At 48.4% G+C, this 22,755-nt stretch overlaps 1 protein-coding gene across 5 annotated transcripts in view; it reads left to right on the top strand.

Annotated features, from left to right (window-relative positions):
• Positions 1–22,755, top strand: part of IDH3G (isocitrate dehydrogenase (NAD(+)) 3 non-catalytic subunit gamma) — a 251,666-nt gene that overhangs the window by 115,364 nt on the left and 113,547 nt on the right. For all 5 annotated transcript variants that reach the window (XM_089660777.1, XM_089660776.1, XM_089660774.1 and 2 more), the window contains one exon: positions 417–549. In XM_089660777.1, coding sequence (XP_089516903.1) covers positions 417–549 — 133 coding nt within the window. The remainder of the gene's footprint in view (positions 1–416; positions 550–22,755) is intronic.

Below are 22,755 nucleotides of genomic sequence, written 5' to 3'. Positions count from 1 at the left end.
AGCTTCCTGAAAACGTCCAATTACAGACGAAACTAGTTGAAGCAGTGTTCCCCAGCCGATGCATCCCATCCCTGGAGTGCAAGCCAGCTTCTGATTTTGGAGCGGTTGCAGCCATCTTAACAAGCGCTGTATGTACCTGGTGCCAGTCCCTAGGCGCATGTGAGTGTGGTATAATTGTTAGGTTTATATGATTAAATAAAGTTGGCTGCTTTGCGCAATGAAGGTTCTGTAGGTTCAGCTACTCCCAGAATGCAGTGGAAGAATAAAGGTAAATTTAGGCAACTTTGTCCCTTACATGTTTGTTTTGAATTCCTATCTGTACGGGTTCAGCTATTTAGATTATAACAGTTTTGCATGTTAAATAATATGTTATTTTACATCAGTTAAAATTGTGTAACGTTCTTTTCTATCTCCAGTACCAGCTTAGACCTGTATGCCAATGTTATCCACTGTCAGAGCCTTCCAGGGGTCCAGACACGACAAAAGGACATTGACATCCTGATTGTGCGGGAGAATACTGAGGGGGAATATAGCAGCCTGGAACATGAGGTCAGAATGCTATCCTGTGTAAAGATCATCTAATACTATACTAAAGAGTTTCACTACTATTTAGTACATGCAGTCATCTATTGGTGTCTAGTAACTTTTTTGTACAGTGAAGTTAACTTTTGCATGTTGGAATTCAAATATGGAATGGGTCTGTATAGCCCCCAAAGTACTGTAGTAGGGGAAAAAAAAGAATGTGCAGCATCTTGTAGTGACTATCCTCTGTCTGTAACTTGCGTCTAAATAATGACCTGTCTCTCATGAAATATCTGTAGATCATCATCCATTGACCATTGGACTCTTCTTTTTGTTTCTTGCACTCTGAAGGACACAAAGTTTTAAGCCTTCGGGTTACACTGTCACCTACAGGAAGATTGGATATGTGTACAGTTTCATAAAGTGTACGCTTTTGTACGCAGCGTTATATCTAATTTTTTTTTTATTATAAATATTTATTAATTTTCAACCAAATACAAATCACAATCACATTCTTCTATAGAAAAGACATCAAATCAATATCTTCCTATTGACATAATTTATCTATATCCCACTTCCCCTCCCCTCCCCCCCCCCCCCTTACTCCTTCAATCACCTCCCCCCTCCCACTCTGCATTTCTCTTCTAACCCAAAACTTTTTTTTTTTTTTTTTCTTTCTAAAAACCATTTCTAAAATCCGTTTTTATTTCGAGGGGTATGAATCATCATCATATATTTCACTTTTTCTCTATACTCTTCCCATTTTTTTCACTTTATATAATACTTCTCCATCTTATCTATATGCATATAATACAATCTTTCTGTCCCACAAATCTGATTCATTCTGACCATCCAATCTTCCTCTGTCGGCACCTCCCTTTTTTTCCAGAACCTAGGTATAAGACTCTTAGCTGCGCTCAAGAAATGCCATATTCCTGAATCCTTATATAATCTCACTGGAAGCTCTGTGACATGGAGAAGACATAACTCTGGATCCAGTCTAATATTGATCTCAGTAATTTTCGTTACTAAGTAAACAATTTTCCTCCAAAACACCTGTATCTTTAAACACTCCCACCATATGTGATATGACGTACCCACTTCTCCACGCCCTCCCCAACACAGTGGTGAAATCTCCTCATTCAATTTGTGCTCCACATTCGGTGTGATGTGCCATCTTACTAAACACTTATAGTTCAACTCCACTTCCCGCATGCTAATATTTTCGTTAATTAATCTAAACATTTTCCTCTGCTGCTTCTCGTCTTTTTCCCTTCCCATATCTTTTTCCCATTTCTATACATATATTAGTTTTGTGCCAGTGTCTAATTCCGTTAGTATTCTATATATTTTTGCAACTCCGTGTCTCCCATCTCCCCGTGTTTCTAATAATCTTTCAAATGGATTCCACTCCTTTCTAGTTCTCACAGGTTTTGGGAGACTCCCAAAGAAATATTTCAATTGATAATATTGTAACTCGTCCATTCTGCTGAAAAACTCTCCCTTTTTCTTCTCCAACACTCTATAAGATCCTATTTCCTCACCCACCATTATATCTCTCAATTGCGCATCCTGTTTTATGATCCATTTCCCTGTGATATCTTCCTTCCCAGGAGCAAAATATTCTGAATTCCTTAGTGGCATTAACTGTGAATTAAAAACCCATCCCTTTTGTCTGTGTAACATTACCCAAACTTTTAAAACAATAAAAGTGTACACACTTGTGTTAACATCTAGTCCTCTATATTGTGCAGGTAACCATATAATCCTGCTTAAACTTGTCCCACTCAGTGTATTTTCAATTTTAACCCAGCTTTTCCCTGGGTTATGAGTCCAGTCAAAAATTCTCGCAATTATCACCGCTTTATAATATCTCTTGAAATCTGGGAGTCCTAAACCACCTCTCTCTTTTTAATTCTAGTCAGCATTTCATAACGTATTCTAGGTTTTTTATTCCTCCATATATATCCCAACATCATTTTTCTAAGTGTTTTAAAAAAAACCTCTGGGAGTTTAATTGGAATCATTTGAAATTTATATAAAACTTTGGGCACAATTATCATTTTTATCAAATTTATACGACCCATCCAGGACGGATTTCCACTCCCCAACCTCTTCAACTCCTCCTTAATCTCATTTAAAAGTGAAATATAGTTAATTTTATACATATTTTTAATTGAAGCAGCCAATTTTATCCCAAGGTACTTTAATTCTTTCTCTCTCCAAACAAAGGGGAATTCTTCTTGTATTTTTTCTTTTTCACTATTTTTAAGATTTATATTTAAAATTTCAGTTTTTGTTGGGTTAATTTTTAAATTTCATAATTCCCCATATTCCTTCAGTATTTTCATTAAATTTGGAAGTGATATCCGAGGATTTCCAACATAGAACATCAAATCATCCGCGTAGGCCGCTACCTTATGTTCTCTGTCTCCTATCTTTATTCCCTTTTATATTTATGTTCTTTCTTATCATAGACAGCGTTATATTTCATAATTTTGGACACTTCAAAGATGTATGTTTGTAAACATTTGTGTGTGCAGAGCTCTCCTTTTGTTGCATTATGGGTCATTGTCGTGGAAATCAGGATGGGCATGTTTTTGTTTTTTTTGTCAGAGAATAGGTGCAGTAACCAGTGTGGAGCATTGTGTGCACATTATGTGGCCAAATTGCATTAACAGTGGGCGGGTCTGTCATAGCTACCCCCCCTCTCAGCCCCTTGCTCTGTCTCTGCTCCCTCTGCTGTCTCTCATCCGTGCCCCTTCTCCCTTCTGCAGAGATGAAAGGCATTCCGGAGGCAAGCTAGAGCCAAGCTACCTCCGGGCCCCCCCCCGGTTGCCTAGGTAACTAGGGGGTCCGACCAGTTTTAAGAAGCTGATGCCAGGCTCCCAAGGTATTCACCACTGTGTAGCTGGCGGAAGGGGCCTGGGCAGCGGCGAGGACCTTTTCCACAGCCAGGCTCGGCAGAGACCCAAGGCTGCCTAGGACCCCCCCTTCTCACAGAGCTGGGGAAGACTGTCTGCTAGATTCCAGGGATCCGTGAGTACAGGCTCTCTGCCTGCTTCACTTGAGCTGTTCTTGTGCTGACCTCACACCAACCCTCCCTGTTGATTACTTGCTACAGAGATTCTCCCTTGGCTCTCGGTGTTGGACTCTCAGTGTGTTGGTCCTTCCGTGCCGCCCTGGATTGGCATATTCACCCTCCCTGCGAACTCCCCTATTCGGTGACTGTCATCTGTTTGCCTCAATAAAGCTTTGTGCGTTTGCCATCTACTGTGTGTGTTCTGTCCTGCCTACGCTCTGTCACACTGGTTGGCAGTGGTGGGATCAGGACACTGAAGAGATGGCACAGCGAAAGCCAGCGGATGCGGGAACAGGCCTAGCCCAGCGAATACAAGCAGTGGACTGTGGCATATCTGCAGGAGAGGGCCAAGCATCTGTCCCTTACCTGGAGGGGCCTAGCCAAAGGGGTTCTGGTCACAGTCATTGAGGAAGCTGATCCCCAGGATGCACCAGCAAGGGAGAGCAGGCCAACCCCAGCCTCCCCAGCACGCCATGACCCAGGGCCCAAGAGCCCCTGGCTTACTCGGGTGGAGGAGGAGATGGCCCTCCTGGGGTCAGTCGCCACGGCAGAGGACAAGCGAGAGGCTATCTGAAGGGTGCATGAAAGAGAGCCAAGCGAGCCACCGTGAGCTAAGCTGTCCTTCTAGCCCCAGGGCCGCGGGTTACCCCCCTCCCCGGGTCAGCCGAAAAGACTTTAAACCCTTCAACGAAGCTGCCGGGGATGTGGAGGGGTTCTTTCAGGACTTTGAGCAGCAGTGCCAGCTTATGGAGGTGCCAAGCACAGATTGGATACAGCACCTCGTGGGTCTGCTAGAAGAGGGTACAGCTGCAGCCTACCACACTCTGGATTATGTGGATGGCCGGGACTACGCCCGGGAAAACAGACTGTGTTGGAGTATTTCACGGTGACCCCAGAAGTGCACCGGTTGCGCTTCCGTGACCTGCCCTGCCATGCGGAGCCATCCTATCGGATGTATGCGCACAAGATGTCTCAGTCCTGTCGGAGGTGGCTAGAGGGGGAACAGGCCCGCACTGCAGAAGAAATCATCCAAGCATTTCTGAAGGAGCAATTCTACAACCAATGCCCAGCGGAGGTGCGCGGATGGGTGAGAGAGAGAACCCCTACCACCCTTGCAAAGGCCGCTGCCCTGGCCGACGAGATCCTGGCCATCAAACCACATTGGAAACAGCGCCCCCTGAGCTGCCAAGGGCCCCGCCCCCACCACCTCTGCCAAACCGGGCCCCCCACCTACCACTGCCAACTCCACAGGACCGCCACCCAGAGCCCGGTTCACTGGGCCCTCCATGGATCGCTGCTGCTATGGGTGCAACCAGCCGGGGCACCTCCAAGCCAGCTGCCCCACCTCCCGAAGCCGCCGCTTTCCCCGCCTGGTCCACTACCTGGAGCTCCACCCCGCAGAAGAACCACTGCCCCCGCCTCCCAGCGAATGGCCGGGCTTCCCAGAAGACAACCACTCCCGGGGGGTTTACAGTGTCCACCCCCTGGGGGCTACATACCCCGCCCAGAAACAGCGCCACCTGCAGGTCGTGCGGGTGGATGGGCAACCCGCCACCAGTTTTCGGGATACGGGGGCCTTCTTGACCATCGCCAACTCCCGAGTGATCCGCCCAGAAGCCATGCAACCTAGCCCTGAATTCGCCATCGAGCTGGCGGGAGGAGCCAGACATCATATCCCCAGAGCATCCGTACACATCGACTATGGTTTCGGGGAACAACAGTGCCAGATCGGCATCATGGGCAGCCTCCCGGCTGATGTTCTGCTCGGCAACGACCTAGGGGCGCTACGATGCCAGTACGTCGGGGCGGTGACCCGGAGCCAAGCAGGTCGAGGTCCTCCTACAGACGAAGCCACCACGGGACCTTTCCCCAGCATGGACTTGGTGAGTGAACCCCCACCTGACCCTGACCTTCCCCTGACCTGGGACCGGGAGACCTTCAAGCGGGAGGTAGCCACAGACCCCACCTTGGCTAAGTTTAGGACCCAGGCCGCTGCAGGGCGGCAGGAGGGGGGTGGAGACCAGCTTTGGTGGGAGCAGGGGCTGTTGTACCGTGAGGCAGGCCCATGTCAACCCTCTGCTAGCTCCAAACAACTGATCGTGCCTAGACGGTTCAGGTTCCCACTACTCCAGATAGCCCATGACATTCCAGTAGCCAGCCACCTGGGTAAGAGAACGAAGCTGCGGCTGACCCAAGCCTTCTACTGGCCGGGTATCACCTAGGACGTAGCCCACTTCTGTGACATCTGTCAGAAGAAGGGACGCCCAGGGGGAAAAAATGTAAAAATCCTCCTGCGCTATTATGCGTAACGAGCTAATAAGCAGCTAGCACTAAAATGCCACAACCTCAGCACCAATACGGGATGCAATATGAGATAAGTGCAGTGCTACAGAACATAAACAAAATGAAAACAATATACATCAAAAACACAAATATAACACATCAGTGTGCAACAGGAAAAAAACATACACTTGCATAGAGCTGACCCCTTGTGAAGAAGATCCTCAATTGAGGGATCAATAAGTGCAATCAGTGTGTGTATCCCTTGCCGGCAATAAATAGCATGCAACTAGGTGTATTAAAGGATAAAATATGCGGAAACACCATGGGCAGCCAGATAATCAATAAACGTCCATAAAATGGAAAAAAACACTCCTCATGCAGGTGTGAGCAAATTCGTGCCAATCCTCAGTGTCTGGGGTGCCCCCTCACCTTCCTGCCCAGGCCCCTCAGGACCAATGAGCCTATCAAGCAACACAGTATTCCTCCTGGACGATATAGGGTCTCCTCAGCAGTAGTTGTGGGACTCCCTTCTCTAATGGGTAGGCATCCAGGTGATATTGTTGGACAGGTGGTACTCCATACACGTGTCATGGAAATTTTGTATTGTTGGTTGAACTTTAAATGTGTCATATATGAGTGTTATTCATATGTCTCTCGTGTGGCTTAATTAAAGCTCTGAAGGCTGCAATTGGGCCATGCGCATGTACAATGTATGTATTACAGTACTCAGCTCGGTAATGGATGAGATGGCAGATCTGCGCTTATAGACCGGCGTGTATACCACCACGGCATTCGATGCGAATGCCGCCGGCGGTAGGCCGCGGGCCTGTATCCACATATCAGCAGCATAATACCACATGGACTTCATAACGCAAGGCGCCAAGCGGTGTGAACTCCGCGTGTAGGCTTATGTATATCTTACAACCCATTACTGACCTGAACTGTATCTCGATGGATGTGTTCTAATAAAGATCGTATCGGGCCCATCCAGGTACAGACTGGTGTTTAGCCTAGGGAATTGTTGTACAAAGAATTTGCATACCAATAGGAGCTAGTAGGACAGGAAGTATGCTCTCCATAGAGGGCTCATGGGGGGAAGGGGAGGAAGTCTGCTGACCTCAGGGGGCTCATGGGGGAGGACCAGTGATAGATAATAGGAAAGGCTATGCTCCAATCGGATTGTACATCCTGTGTATAGGCACTCCCCATTGCATTGTTCTGTGGGAGGGGATTGACCTTATTCATGTGGGGGGCGTGTGTGTGTTTGTAATAAAACTAGAGGGTGAGAATGAAAACCTTCGCTATGTGAATTCCAACAGCAACCTGAGAGTGTCGCCTGATCATTTCCAGGTATAGGGAGCTCCATTCCCCACATCTCAACAGAAGCTAAAGCAGTTGGAGGGGCAGTAATCGTGTAGTTTAGCTGCAGTCGTGGTAAGCGAGATTCGCACAGCTTTATGGGGGATTTCTGCGCATCCAACTGCGAGTACCCACGGTAAGGAGAAATTCGTTAAAGCGAATTTCCAAGACACACGTCCGCAGTAAGTCAAAATATAACGAATCTTCCTGCCAGTACATGTAAGAATTAAAGTCTCCTCACTATGAAAAGGTTATCTGTTCTATCAATGAGCAGTCTCCTAGCCTTCCAGGCAAATAATCCTTCTCATACTCTTCCAAAAGAACATTTAGGTGAGCAGGACTCTGTGACGCCCAGGGGATCACCCTAAGGGCCCGCTCCGCCCCTTACCCATCATTGACGAGCCCTTTCAGCGGGTAGCTGTAGATATCCTGGGACCCCTGGCCTGACCCAGTAAGTCCGGAAAGCAGTACATTCTCACGGTGGTGGATTACGCTACCCGCTACCCCGAGGCTGTTTCCCTGTCCAACATCTCCGCCCCTAAAGTGGCCGAGGCCCTAGTTTCCGTTTTCTCACGGGTGGGTTTCCCCAGCGAGAACGTGACCGACCAGGGTACCCAGTTCATGTCCGAGGTGGTCCAGTCCCTCTGGCGCACATGCGGGGTACGGGCGATCTAGACCATTACCTATCACCCCAAACCAATGGCCTCTGCGAGCACTTCAATGGCACACTGAAGAGCATGCTGAGGTCCTTCGTTGACGGAGAGGTGGACTGGGAGAAGCTCCTCCCTCACCTGCTGTTTGCATATCAGGAGGTACTGCAAGAGTCAATGGGGTTCTCCCCCTTCGAACTCCTGTGCGGGTGGAAGGTCCGCGGTCCCCTATCCCTGCTTCAGGAGCATTGGGAAGGGCAGATAGAGGACACTGGTACCCCCGTCGTTCCCTACGTTCTCGAGCTGCGGGAGAGGCTGACCCGCCTGGCCCACCTCCGGGCAGTCCAGATACGCCAGAAGGTATTGTACGACCGCAAGGCACGCAGTCGCGAGTTCACTGAAGGGCAGCAGGTGCTCAAGATCATCCCCAACCCCCAGAACAAGCTCCAGCACACCTGGGAAGGACCCTACAAGGTCCTTCGCAAGTTAGACGAGACTAACTACGTCATTAGCCTCGACAACCGTGACCGCAAGCAGCGCACGGTCCACATCAACATGTTGAAAGAGTACCACGACCGGACTCTACCTGTGCTAGCCGTCTGCCCCGCCTCCACAGACAGAGAAGATGAGGGAGTCCTGCCTGATCTCCTGCAAGCCACCAAGGTCACCGCTCCCTGTCTTGGAAATTTGCTTTTAACGAATTTCTCCTTACCGCGAGTACTCGCAGTTGGATGTGCAGAAATCCCCCATAAAGCTGTGTAAATCTCGCTGCAGCCGTATTACAACCTCCACTTACCACGACTGCAGCTAAACTCCACGATTCCTGTGCCTCCAACTGGTTTAGCATCTCTTGAGATGTGGGGAAAATAGAGCTCCCGTTACCCAGGAATGATCGGACGATACTCTCTGGTTGCATTTGGAATTCACTCTGAGCCCGGGTCCATCCCCAGGCTCTTGTTTTATTAAAGCACATACACGCCCCCCACACATGAGGGTCAGGTCAATCCCCTCCCACAGAACAATGCATAGGGATGTCCATACATGAGAATGTATATCCTGTTTGGAGTGTAGCATTTCCTCTTATCTATACTGGAAGCCAGTTGAACCAGTCCTCCCCTCCCCCATGAGCTCTCGGTGGAGAGCAAACTTCCCATCCTATCAGCTCCTACTAGTATGTCCATTCCCTGTACAAGCATCCTTTAGATTAAACAGTGTCAGTCTGTATCTGAATGGGCCCGATACGATCTGTATTAAAACACATCCATCCAGATACAGTTCAGGTCGGTAGTGGTTTGTAAGATATACATGAGCCTACACGCGGAGTTCGCACTGCCCGACGCCTGGCTATACGAAGTCCATGTGGTACTATGCTGCTGATATGTGGATACAGGCCAGCGGCCTACGGCCGGCAGCATTCACATCGAATGCCGTGGTGGCATACACGCCGGTCTATAAGTGCAGATCTGCCATCTCATCCATTACCGAGCTGAGTACTGTAATATATACATTATACATGCGCATGGCCTAATTGCAGCCTTCAGAGCTTTAATTAAGCCACACGGGAGACATATGAATAACACTAATATATGACACATTTAAAGTTCAACCTGTAATACAAAATTTCCATGACATTCCCTCCTGTTTTATCATATTCTCCTCGTGTCCCTTCTTGATCTTCTTCAGCTTGATGGGTGTCGTCTCAAAACCTCAGAGAGTTGGTCTTAGACCAGAGTTCCTGTAGTTGTCCCTGAGAATAAAGCTCTACGGGGTACCTGAAACAACAAGATCCGACGCAGACTCAACGCAAACAGGCTTGATTGAAGCAATGATCCTCAAGAGCGTTGGAGCCTTCACTACAGGAAGGCTCTTGCAAAAACCACAAACAGAACTTTTTCAAACTGGTCCGGCAAATGGAACCGGACTTGTGGTATAAAAAAGGCTTGTGATCCCACGGTGGTCTGGGAGATCCACCAGCCGATTCTCAAACTGCCCCTGCAAACGGGGCCACACAAGGCTGGTCTCGACCCAGACTGTTTTCCAAAAAGTAGAACAAACAAATCTTGCAGCTTTATACACAAACAACGATGAGTCTTGAAGCTTGCTTGGAGGTCTTGGGGAACATGGTCTTCAGGGAGATGAATCAGAGGGAAGCCGGGATGTAATGTGCAGAGAAGGTGGCTGGTTGGTGAGGTCTTCCTCCGATCAGTGGTTGGAGTGGGATCCCAGGAGCGGGCATGGAGATGTGGTCGTCTCCCCGAGCTTGGCTTACACGGCTGATGAGGCAACAGGAATATCTCACCACGGCATATAAGAGGCAGAGGAAAAAGAGAAGCATCAGGACATACACTCCCACTTCCTTCAACCAGGATCCGATGGAGAACAGGAAATCTCCCAATCCTCCCAAACCCTTGAACGGATTCCAACCCTCACTAGCTATAGCTCTAGCTTTTCCCTGTAGTTCACTAACTTTGTCCATATGGGCCTGGACCTTGTCATCGGTATCTTCTATCCAAGTACAACAATCCTCTCCGATGAACTCACAGAACCCCCCTTTGGTGGCTAAAAGGTAATCAAGGGCCATCTTCTCCTGAAGCACCAGAATTCCCATCTGCCGTTGTTCTTGGGCAATTTCTCTGACAGCCTCTACGGTCTCGTTAAACATACTATCCACGATGACAGAAAAATTGTTCAGGCGCTTCATAAGTTCTATTCCCCAACCTGTCCATGAGGGGAACCAAGCCCATGCCTTGTCGCCCTCAGAGAACCGCTCCCTGCGAACTCTCCCTGCCATCCTTACCTTCTTGTGGACCATCAACTCTTCATGATCCATCACTACATAGGATGCGGGGACTAGCTTTATGAGGGCACACAAACCTTTCGCGTTCTGGGGAAATGTTCTATAGGCTGCCGAACCACACAGAAAATAGTACGGACCTGTCAGAGCAGAGCAGGAGGAGTTCTTTGTTCGGCCTCTGGCACTGAGCAACAGTTGCACAGACTGGGGGATTGCTCCCTCAGTCTGCACATCACATCCGTCCTTCCAACAAACGTGGTCTGGTCAGTCAGTGTGGTTACTCAGAAGGGAAGTCTGGTTAGTCAGATTGACAGTTATACCTCCCTCGCAGGTGGTAGTCCCAACAAACTTGTTACCTGTGCCAAAGCTGATGTTAAAGCACACCTGAGGGCTGCCTAGCTGCCCAGTTACCCATAATGGACTGGTGAGGGCCCTACAGGAGCTAGAGCTAATATTGGTACTAAAACTGATGTTACCTGCTAAAAAATGTGTCATTAAGTTCTACAGACAAATGTCTACGTGGGGGCTGACCAGGGGTCCCTTGCTTTTTCATGCTGACACGGATGTCATATAGGGCATGAACAGCGGCTATTGCGGACATGTGATGACTGGGTGGGGGCTTAGAGCATATCCAACAGTTGGTTTTGTTGGCGGTTCTGGCTAATCACAGATGCATTTTAAAAACACACAAATGTAGGACATACAAACAAAAAGAAAAAGGAAAATGACACCCCTCATTTTCTGGTGTAGCTGAAAAGCTTCTTATAGTGGCTTGCGTGCACCCAGTTGTCTCGTCCTGTCTTGGAAATTCGCTTTGAACGAATTTCTCCTTACCGTGAGTACTCGCAGTTGGATGCGTAGAAATCCCCCATAAAGCTGTGCGAATCTCGCTTACCGCGACTGCAGCTAAACTCCACGATTTCTGCCCCTCCAACTGGGTTAGCTATCTTGAGATGTGGGGAAATGGAGCTCCCTATACCCAGGAATGATCAGGCGACACTCTCAGGTTGCTGTTGGAATTCACAAAGAGGCGGATCCAACCCCAGCCTCCGATTTTTATTTACAAGCAGACACACGCTCCCCACATGAATAAGGTCAATCCCCTCCCACAGAACAATGCATGGGGGATGCCTATACACAGGATGTACATTCCAATTGGAGCGTAGCCTTTCCTCTTATCTAACACTGGTCCTCCCCCCATGAGCCTTCTGAGGTCAGCAGACTTCCTCCCCTCCCCCCATGAGCTCTCTATGGAGAGCATACTTCCTGTCCTAGCTCCTAGTGGTATGTAAATTCCCTGTACAAGCATCCCCTAGATTAAACATCAGTCTGTATCTGAATGGGCCTGATACGATCTTTATTAAAACACATCCATCCAGATACAGTTCAGGTCGGTTGTGGTTGTAGAGATATCCATGAGTCTACACGCGGAGTTCACATTGCCTGGCGCATAGACATATGAAGTCCATGTGGTACTATGTTGCTGATATTTGGATACAGGCCCGCGGCCTACCGCCGGCGGCATTCGCATCAAATGCCGTGGCGGTATACACGCCGGTCTATAAGCGCAGATCTGCCATCTCATCCATTACCGAGCTGAGTACTGTAATACATACATTGCAAATGGGCATGGCCCAATTGCAGCCTTCAGAGCTTTAATTAAGCCACACGAGAGACATATGAATAACACTCATATATGACACATTTAACGTTCAACCAAAAATACAACATTTCCATGACATTCCTTCCTGTTTTATCATATTTTCCTCGTGTCCCTTCTTGATCTTCTTCAGCTTGATGGGTGTAGTCTCAAAACCTCAAAGAGTTGGTCTTAGACCAGAGTTCCTGCAGTTGTCCCTGAGAATAAAGCTCCACGGGGTACCTGAAACAACAAGACCCGACGCAGACTTGACGCAAACAGGCTTGATTGAAGCAATGATCCTCAAGAGCGTTGGAACCTTCACTACAGGAAGGCTCTTGCAAAAATCACAAACAGACTTGTATGAATAAGGCTTGTGATCCCACGGTGGTCTGGGGAGATCCAGCAGCAGATTCTCAAATTGCCCCTGCAGATGGGGCCACACAAGGCTGTTCTCGACCCAGACAGTTTTCCAAATCGCAGACACAAACCATGATGAGGCTTGAAGCTTGCTTGGAGGTCTTGGAGAATGTGGTCTTCAGGGAGATAAATTAGAGGGAAGCCAGGACGTAATCTGCAGAGAAGGTGGCTGGTTGGTGAGGTCTTCCTTCGATCAGTGGTTGGAGTGGGATCCCAGGAGCGGGCATGGAGATGTGGTCGTCTGCCCGAGCTTGGTTTACATGGTCGATGAGGGAACAGGAACATCTCACCGCGGCATATAAGAGGCAGAGGAAAAAGAGAAGCATCAGGACATACACTCCCACTTCCTTCAACCAAGATCCGATGGAGAACAGGAAATCTCCCAATCCTCCCAAACCCTTGAACGGATTCCAACCCTCACTAGCTATAGCTCTAGCTTTTCCCTGTAGTTCACTAACTTTGTCCATATGGGCCTGGACCTTGTCATTGGTGTCTTCTATCCAAGTACAACAATCCTCTCCCATGAACTCACAGAGCCCCCCTTTGGCGGCTAAAGGTAATCAAGGGCCATCTTCTCCTGAAGCACTAAAATTCCCATCTGCCGTTGTTCTTGGGCAATTTCTCTGACAGCCTCTATGGTCTCGTTAAACATACTATCCACGATGACAGAAAAATTGTTCAGGCGCTTCATAAGTTCTATTCCCCAACCTGTCCATGAGGGGAACCAAGCCCATGCAAGGCAAGACATGTGACGACTGGGTGGGGGCTTAGAGCATACCCAACAGTTTTATTTAAAATGCATCTGCGTTTAGCCAGAACCGCCAACAAAACAAAGGTTGGGGTATCTGCCGTCTTTTCCTCTGTTCACACACATGTAAGACATACAAACAAAAAGAAAAAGGAAAATGACACCCCTCATTCTCTGGTGTAGCTGAAAAGCTTCTTGCAGTGGCTTGTGTGCACCCAGTTATCTCATCCCTCGAGCTTGAGTGAGGTAGGTGTCGTCAGCTGGACTTGGTATGGTCAGGTGAACCGTGGCTCGAGTCCAGTTCTTTGATGTTTCTTTAGGACGACCCAATCACCTGGCTCAATAGAAAGAACACCTGTTATTGCATTTGGATCGGGGAGGGATTCGCAAACCCGGTGGTGTATATTCTGCAGCTCCCGTTGCAGAGATTGCACGTAACCTGTAAGCTGTGAATGCAAAGACGACAACTGTTGAGGAAAGTACAACCCTGTTTTGGGAGGTCCCCCAAACAACACCTCGTAGGGTGACAGCCCATGTGGTTGCCGAGGGGCATTCCGGATGGAATAGAGGGCAATGGGGAGACACTCAGGCCAAGGTTTTTTGGTATCGGCCATGATTTTGGAGATCCTGTTTTTAAGGATTCCGTTGAGACATTCAACCTTACCGCTACTGTCGGGGTGATACGGGGTGTGTAGCCCTTGGTTGATGTGAAGGGCTTTACATACCTCTGCAAAGATCTGTCCAGTGAAGTGTGACCCCCTATCGGACTCGATGGTTTCAGGTAGACCCCAGCGACACACAACCTCAGACAGGATTTTCTTCGCTGTGTTACTAGCGTTTGCACATGTGACGGGCCACGCCTCAGGGCAGCCTGAAAACATATTGTGACAGTATGAACGGCAAACTGATGGATGGAAGATATGTGTCGCCTCGCAAGAGGTCATACTGTGAGGTGTAAGGTGGAGTCCACTCCGGGTTTTCGGGGCCACAATGGCAGAGGTGGTTCTGGACCAGAGTTTGGGCTCCACTAATGATCACCAACAGGTGATACAAAAAGGGCAGGGCTGGAGCAAGGAGTTGCTCGTGGCCTGGGACTCAGAGAGCTATTCTGAGAGAGCGGTGTGTGCACTATACCTACAAGAAAAGGTTTGCGTTTGTTTTGTTTTTGGGTGACAGGGAGAAGTCCTTCACCTCTGAGAGAGGAAAGTTCCATGTTTAGTTAGTGCCTGGATGGCAAGGGTTTATTTTACTGTTTTGTTTTGACATTTTTGCAAACCTGTAAATAAAGCTGACAACCAGTCAGATTTTAAGAAAGCCTGCTGTGCGGTCTACCTTTTTCCCAGGGAAGGTGATCCCCCACCTGAGCTAACCCCACATATGGTGGAGGATGCGGGCAACTTCCTGAGCAAGTGGGAAGATGGAGGATGTGATAAGAGCCTTGCTGCAGGCCACTGCAACCCAGCAGGAAACCAATCGCCAGTTCGCAGAGGCCAATGCAGCACAACAGGAGGCGAATCGCCAGTTTGCAGAGGCTCAACGAACACAACAGGAGGCCCAACAAGCACAACAGGAAGTGAATTGCCAGTTGTCGGAAGCCCAACAAGCAGACCGAGAACTCCTTAAGGAGATGGCCCAACACCTATTGGAATTAAGGAAGGAGTCCGCAGATCCGCTGCCAGTGGAACAGAAAATGGCGCGGGCCAGCTATGTTTTGCAGAAGATGACACCTGCGGATGATGTGGAGGCCTACCTCACAACTTTTGAAAGGGTTGCTGTTCGGGAAGGATGGAAAAAGGAGCAATGGGCCGGACTGCTTGCACCATTTTTGACAGGTGAATCCCAAAAAGCCTATTATGACCTGGAACCAGGGGATGCCCAGGACTATGAGAAACTGAAGGCTGAGGTCCTTGCACGCCTGGGTGTCACCATTGCAGTCCGGGCTCAGCGGGTGCATCAGTGGCATTACAGGGCTGACAAACCACCCAGATCTCAGATGTTCGATTTGATACATCTCTCCAAAAAGTGGCTCCAGCCAGAGGTATTGTCAGGCCCTCAGATTGTGGAGCGTGTGGTCATGGACCAATATTTGCGTGCACTCCCTGCCACTTTGAGGAAGTGGGTCGGCCGTGGTGACCCTAAATCTGCAAACGAGCTGGTGGACCTGGTGGAGAGATATGCAGCCGCTGAGGACTTTTTTCATTCACCTGGGCCGTACCCCAATGTCACTAGGGGTGGAAAACTATCCGGAAGATCCGGTAAGACTGTTCCATGGGCCAAAGGCTCAGAAAAAAACAATAAGACTATTGTGTCAGATAATGAGACTGTAGGCTTAGGACCTAGAGACTGGCCAAATAGGTCAGAAAGGTCCCCAAAGCCATTTAGAGGTTTAGGTACTGAACATATCAAATGTTATCGGTGTCATGCGTTGGGTCATATTGCTGCAAACTGTCCTTTAAATGATGAACCTATGCAATGTGAAAATGCTTATTTAGGAAAACGCATGTCTCTTTTTGCACAGGTAGTATGTACTGCAGCATGTCAGAAACGCATGGAAAAGCAAATGTGTGTGATTGCCATTGATGAAAAGCCAGTAACTGCTCTGCTAGACTCGGGTAGTGTTGTGACCTTAGTTAAAAGTGATTTGGTAAACCCTGCCAGCCTACACCCTAGCATGATTGGAGTTATTTGTATTCATGGTGATACACGTAATCACCAGACTGCTCTGGTAGAGATTGGTACTCCCTGGGGCCCTGTGACCCATTCTGTGGGGGTGGTGCCCTCTCTGCTTCATGAAGCCATAGTGGGGAGAGATTTTCCCCATTTCTGGAAGTTATGGGATAAGGAGGGGAGTCAGGAAGACCGAGCTCCCCCTGCTGGGGAAACGCCGGAAACTCCTGAACTCACTCCTGACCCCTTTGACTGCCGAGTGGAAGTGGAAACTGTGGGTGTGTCTGAGGAAGGCGTAGATCTTTTCCCTTTCTCTGTAATGGCTGGGGAGCAGGAGGAGTTGGATCCAACCCCAGATATTGAGGATATAGAACAAGAGATGATCGCTGGCTCTAGTGAGAGTGGACAGAATGTGGTGCCTGACTTAGAGGTCAGAAAAGAGGATTTTTGTACGGAACAACTGAAAGATTCCACACTTAATAGAGCCCGTGAAAACATTAAAATGATTGATGGGGAACCAGTGGAAAATGATGTAGCGGTGTCTTTTCCCTACATGGCTCTTAACAATAACTTGCTCTATCAAGTGGTAAAGCAAGGGGAGGAGGTGGTAGAACAGTTAGTGGTCCCCAAACCCTTTCGCCGGATGGTACTGGATTTAGCCCATGGGCATATAATGGGTGGACACCTGGGTGTAGAGAAAACAAAGGAGAGAATAACCCAGAGATTCTTCTGGCCAGGCTTACATGGAGACATCAAAGCGCATTGTGAGTCATGCCCGGAATGTCAATATTCTGCGCCCTCACCCCATTTTCGCAGTCCGCTAGTACCTCTACCTATAATTGAAGTACCATTTGAAAGAGTGGGCATGGACCTAGTGGGTCCAGTAGTAAAGTCTGCCCGGGGCCATCAGCACATACTAGTGATACTTGACTATGCCACCCGGTATCCTGAAGCCATCCCCTTGCGTAATACCTCTGCTAAAAATATCGCCAAAGAGCTTGTCTGGGTGTTTAGTCGTGTAGGTATTCCAAAGGAGATATTAACGGATCAGGGCACGCCATTTATGGCTAGAGTTATGAAAGAGTTATGCAAATTGTTCAAAATCTCCCATCTCCGTACCTCGGTCTACCACCCCCAAACCGATGGGCTTGTGGAAAGGTTTAACAAGCCCCTAAGAATATGTTAAAAAAGGTGGTGGACAAAGATGGGAGAAATTGGGATTTTTTGCTACCATATCTCATGTTTGCTATACGGGAAGTACCTCAGGCATCGACAGGATATTCACCTTTTGAATTACTGTATGGTAGACATCCCAGGGGATTGCTAGATGTTGCAAAAGAAACCTGGGAGACAGAGTCCACGCCCTATAGAAGTGTCATCGAGCATATCTCACAGATGCAGGATAGAATCGCAGCTGTCATGCCACTTGTTCGGGAACACATGGAGCAAGCCCAGGAGGTCCAGAGAAGGGTTTATAACCGGGGTGCCAGGATCCGTATCTTCAACCCTGGCAATAGAGTGCTGGTGCTAGTCCCCACCGTGGAAAGTAAATTCCTCGCAAAGTGGCAAGGTCCCTTTGAAATTAGGGAGAAAGTGGGGGAAGTAAATTATAAAGTTTACCAGCCAGGAAAAAGGAAACCCGAACAAATCTATCATGTTAATCTCTTAAAACCTTGGAAAGACAGGGAAAGTTTGTTGGCAGTACCAAGCCCCCAAAAGGACGTGGTTCCCGCAGCCCCTCAGGTACCTATAACGGAAACCTTGTCTGTAGCCCAACAAAATGATGTTAAGGAGTTTGTGAGGAAAAATGGAGATTTCTTCTCCCACCTACCTGGACTGACGACGGTCATACAGCATGACATAGTTACCCAGCCCGGGGTCCGCGTAAATGTCAAGCCCTATAGAATACCAGAGGCCAGGCGGGAAGCAGTGGCAAAGGAAATAAAGGACATGTTCGAGTTGGGAGTGATTGAGGAATCTCACAGTGAGTGGTCGAGTCCCATAGTGTTGGTCCCAAAACCCGATGGAACAATTAGTTTCTGTAATGATTTCAGGAAACTGAACAGTGTGTCTAAGTTTGATGCGTACCCGATGCCTCGGGTGGATGAGCTCATTGACAGGTTGGGAACGGCTCGGTACATAACCACCTTAGATTTAACCAAAGGCTATTGGCAGATTCCTTTAACGGAAGCTGCAAAAGAAAAGACGGCATTCTCTACCCCCGAGGGGTCCTTTCAGTATAAGCGGATGCCATTTGGTTTACATGGTGCTCCTGCATCATTCCAAAGGATGATGGACAAGACGTTGAGACCACATCGCCAATATGCAGCTGCCTATTTGGACGATGTCGTTATCCACAGTCCAGACTGGGAATCTCATTTGTCCCGCTTGCAAGCGGTCGTAGATTCGCTGCGGGAAGCAGGTCTTACCGCCAACCCCAGAAAGTGTGCCATAGGCTTGGAGGAGGCCAAATATCTTGGCTACATCATTGGTCGAGGTCTCATTAGGCCTAGATCAATAAAATTGAGGCAATTCAAAAGTGGCCCCAACCTGTAAATAAAAAGCAAGTCCGGGCATTTCTTGGAATCACGGGATACTACAGGCGGTTTATTCCCAATTTTGCCACCATTGCAGCCCCACTGACAGATCTGACAAAAGGTAAGGGGTCAGTCATGGTCAAGTGGAATCCCGAAGCGGAGACCGCATTTCAAAGGCTGAAACAAGCTCTCTGTGCTCAACCTGTGCTTGTGACCCCAGATTTCACAACAGAGTTTGTGGTACAGACTGATGCCTCTGATGTGGGACTAGGTGCTGTCCTGTCCCAAATCAGAGAAGGGGAGGAGCACCCTGTGGTCTACCTAAGTAGAAAGCTCAACAAACATGAGAGAAACTATGCCATTGTGGAGAAGGAATGTTTGGCCATCAAATGGGCCTTGGAGGCCCTGAAATATTACCTGTTAGGAAGACCGTTCAAGTTGGTTACTGATCATGCCCCGCTCAAATGGATGTGTGATAATAAGGAGAAAAACAGTCGAGTGACAAGGTGGTTTCTCGCACTACAAGTGTTCAAATTCACAGTGGAACACAGAGCGGGGAAACTGCAAAGTAATGTAGATGCCCTTTCCCGGGTCCATTGCCTGGTTGGGACAGTTGCTCAGCCGCAGGGGCTTGAGCAGAGGGGGGGGATATGTGACAGTATGAACGGCAAACTGATGGATGGAAGATATGTGTCACCTTGCATGAGGTCATACTGTGAGGTGTAAGGTGGAGTACACTACTGGTTTTCGGGGCCACAATGGCAGAGGTGGTTCTGGACCAGAGTTTGGGCTCCACTAATGATCACCAACAGGTGATACAAAAAGGGCAGGGCTGGAGCAAGGAGTTGCTCGTGGCCTGGGACTCAGAGAGCTATTCTGAGAGAGCGGTGTGTGCACTATACCTACAAGAAAAGGTTTGCGTTTGTTTTGTTTTTGGGTGACAGGGAGAAGCCCTTCACCTCTGAGAGAGGAAAGTTCCATGTTTAGTTAGTGCCTGGATGGCAAGGGTTTATTTTACTGTTTTGTTTTGACATTTTTGCAAACCTGTAAATAAAGCTGACAACCAGTCAGATTTTAAGAAAGCCTGCTGTGCAGTCTACCTTTTTCCCAGGGAAGGTGATCCCCCACCTGAGCTAACCCCACAATATCTACACAGACCAAGGCGTATTCGCACGGCCCACTTTTGGTAACGAGATGTAATCGATCTGGATGCGTTGGAAGGGGCGTTCAGGTTTTGGTGAGTGCCTTTGGGGTATTACTACCGTTCTGCCAGGGTTATGTAGGGCACAAACTAGGCAAGAAGCTGCAAAGGTAGCTGCAGCAGTACTGAACCCAGGTGCAATCCAATGCTCGTCTACCAACGCACACATAGCCGTCTTAGATTGGTGCCCAGGGTAATGAGCCAAGTGGGCCATCATGGGGAAAAGGGACTTTGGCAAACACCATCTTTTGTTCAGGCACCAAATGTCATTCGACCCTTGGGAGGCTCCTGCTGCTGTCCATCTAGCCTTCTCCTGCAAACCCGCCTGCGATTGCAGTTTTTTAAACTCGTCTAATGAAACCTCTAAAGGAATGGCCAGCATCAGAACCCCCCTTTCCTAAACCAGTGCACCGGCCTTTGCGGATCGATCTGCCAAAACGTTTCCACATGCCTCCACACTAGTCTCAGTGGTATGAGCCTTCACCTTAAGAACAGCTATCTCCTGTGGCAGGCCGAAGGCAATGAACAACCTGTCAATCAGTTCTGCATGCTTCACCGGTTTACCTGAACTTGTGAGGAATCCCCTCGCTTTCCAGATGGGACCAAAGTCGTGCAATACCAAACGCATACCTCGAATCCGTATAAACATTAATCCTCTGACCTTCATGCAACTCACATGCCCTGGCCAGTGCCCACAGCTCAGCTTCCTGAGCTGACATATGTGCGTTCAAAGAGCAACCAGTGTGTGGCTTACCGCCTTGGGTGTAGTACCTGGACCCATCGACAAAAAGATTTTTCGCTTCCGGTAGTGGCGCTTCCTTCACTGGGCTGATCGCCGCGGACTCCAGTTCCATCAGAGAAATGCAGTCGTGTCCTTTGGAAGAGAGGTTAGTCGTGGACAAAGAAGACATGTTAGCAGAAGAAGTGTTAGTATCGTTAGTCGGGTTGCAAAATTCATCTCATTATATTCGGGTCGGGCCAGAACCAGCCTTTCCCGAATTTTAATATTGATGCCTTCCAAAAATTTGGCCCGCAACAGAATGTGCGTCGGGGTCACCTTTACCCCTTCAGTTGGAGCATCAGGTCCAACTTCCAGATCCGCATCCAGTGCCGTCTGCTTGAGACGGCGCCAGAAGCAGGCGCTTTCCTCGTTAAGACCCTGGTTGAGCTTCATCATGTCCGTAGTAGAGGTAGCACCATACATTTCTGGAAGCTTTGCCTTTAGCTGTGCACAAAACTCTTTGCGCCCTGAAGTCATCTCCTCATGAGTGGTTATAGAGCACCCTGCAATAACCGGGTGTCTATTCCCCTTGATTCGCAGATAGTCTGCAAATCGGTTGTTGAGAAGACTTCGTAGTTGGAAACAGAAGGAGCTGGGGTGAAGCAGGAAGAAGGGAGAGGTAGAGGTAGAGGCTGAGGCATAGATACAGAAGACACGGAAGGTACGTCAAGAGTGACGTCACTAGCAGAAGAGACAGGTGCAGTTATACTTCTCTCACCCAATGTTGGTTGTTCGGGAACCCCAGCAGACCCTGATCCTGCCTGCCTTTAGTAGAGTCAGCCCTGAAAGAGCTTCCTCCACCTCTGACACTGGATCCTCCTGTTTTATTCCCTCTGGAGGCCAGGTATACATCACCTGGTTCTTCCGGACAGACACCAGTTTATGTATGCCCTGCTTCCCTTTTTGGATTGACCTGTGAAGCCATAGCTGTGCGATCTCTAGTTCCGATGCCTGCATCCGTGGTTCAAATTCAGAGATGAATTTTTCCCACCTCCATGCGTCAAATGTACCTTCCTGGGGAATTTCCCATCTGGTACCCTTCCACCATTTATTCCACCTTTTGAGGGGTTCTGTAGACTTCCCCCCCAAACTCACCTTCATCAGTTGTGCAGCTGTCCTTACCCTGAAGAGGGCTGGTTCCCCCTCTCTCTTCATGGACTGACTACTGCCCATCGTGACTAGTCACTGGTATATATCCCGCATCCAGGTACCTGTTTACCCCCTGGAGCACTCGGTGGGATCCTACCGAGAGGCCTGATTCCACCACTTTCCCAGCACAGCGTAATTTATGTGATTCTTATCGATCACCCGAAGCGCATCAAGTGGCGGTCAGACTGAGAGCACACCTCCCACTCCCACAGCGCAATTTATGTGATCCTGACCACCCGAAATGTTTGTGGTAACCAGGCTAAGCGTTACACTTCTCTGGACCGCCCACTCGCACAGCGCAATTTATGTGGTTCTCATCACCCACTGTGTTTGGCAGGCCACACCGCACAATGATCAGTGGCTTTTCTCTCCCTGCACACAGTAGCTAACACAAGTCAAAACAAAAGGAGGGGTTCTTTGCTTGTTACTTATGGGTCACTGGTTGCCCGGAAACCTGCTAACTGACCTTTAGGAAAATCGTGTAAAGAAAAAAATTTTCCTAATACACACAGAAAAACCCCTTTTCAACCTGAAAAACCGTTAAAAAGGACAAAGTGGAGCCTTATGGAAAACACCCGATGTTTTGCAGTAAAAACAATTACACAAAGGTAAACCGAAAAACTGCGCCAAAAGTAACCCCTGTTGCTGACGCGAAAATCGATACCAGCGCCGCTAAACGATCCGCGCTACACACGTGATCTTCGCTGCAACCGCCTAAAAAACAAACCCGCTTTACAATAAGGAACTACTTTTAACAAGAAAAACACAATCACTGTAGAAGAAATCTATGTGCAAAAACCCAAACTTCACCGCGCTCCCTAAATGTGGAACATGTGAGGGAAAAACTTGCTTAACACACTTTGAATTGGCTGGCAATACGCAAATTTAAAGCTAAAAGCAAACAACTTAACTAAAAATTTGGA

Source organism: Staurois parvus, unplaced genomic scaffold (genome assembly GCF_062004578.1).
Source record: "Staurois parvus isolate SC_StPar_1 unplaced genomic scaffold, SC_StPar_1.0 ptg001272l, whole genome shotgun sequence".
Classification (NCBI taxonomy): domain Eukaryota; kingdom Metazoa; phylum Chordata; class Amphibia; order Anura; family Ranidae; genus Staurois; species Staurois parvus.
Note: the sequence above shows the minus strand (reverse complement) of the source record. Positions and strands in the feature narration are given on the sequence as shown.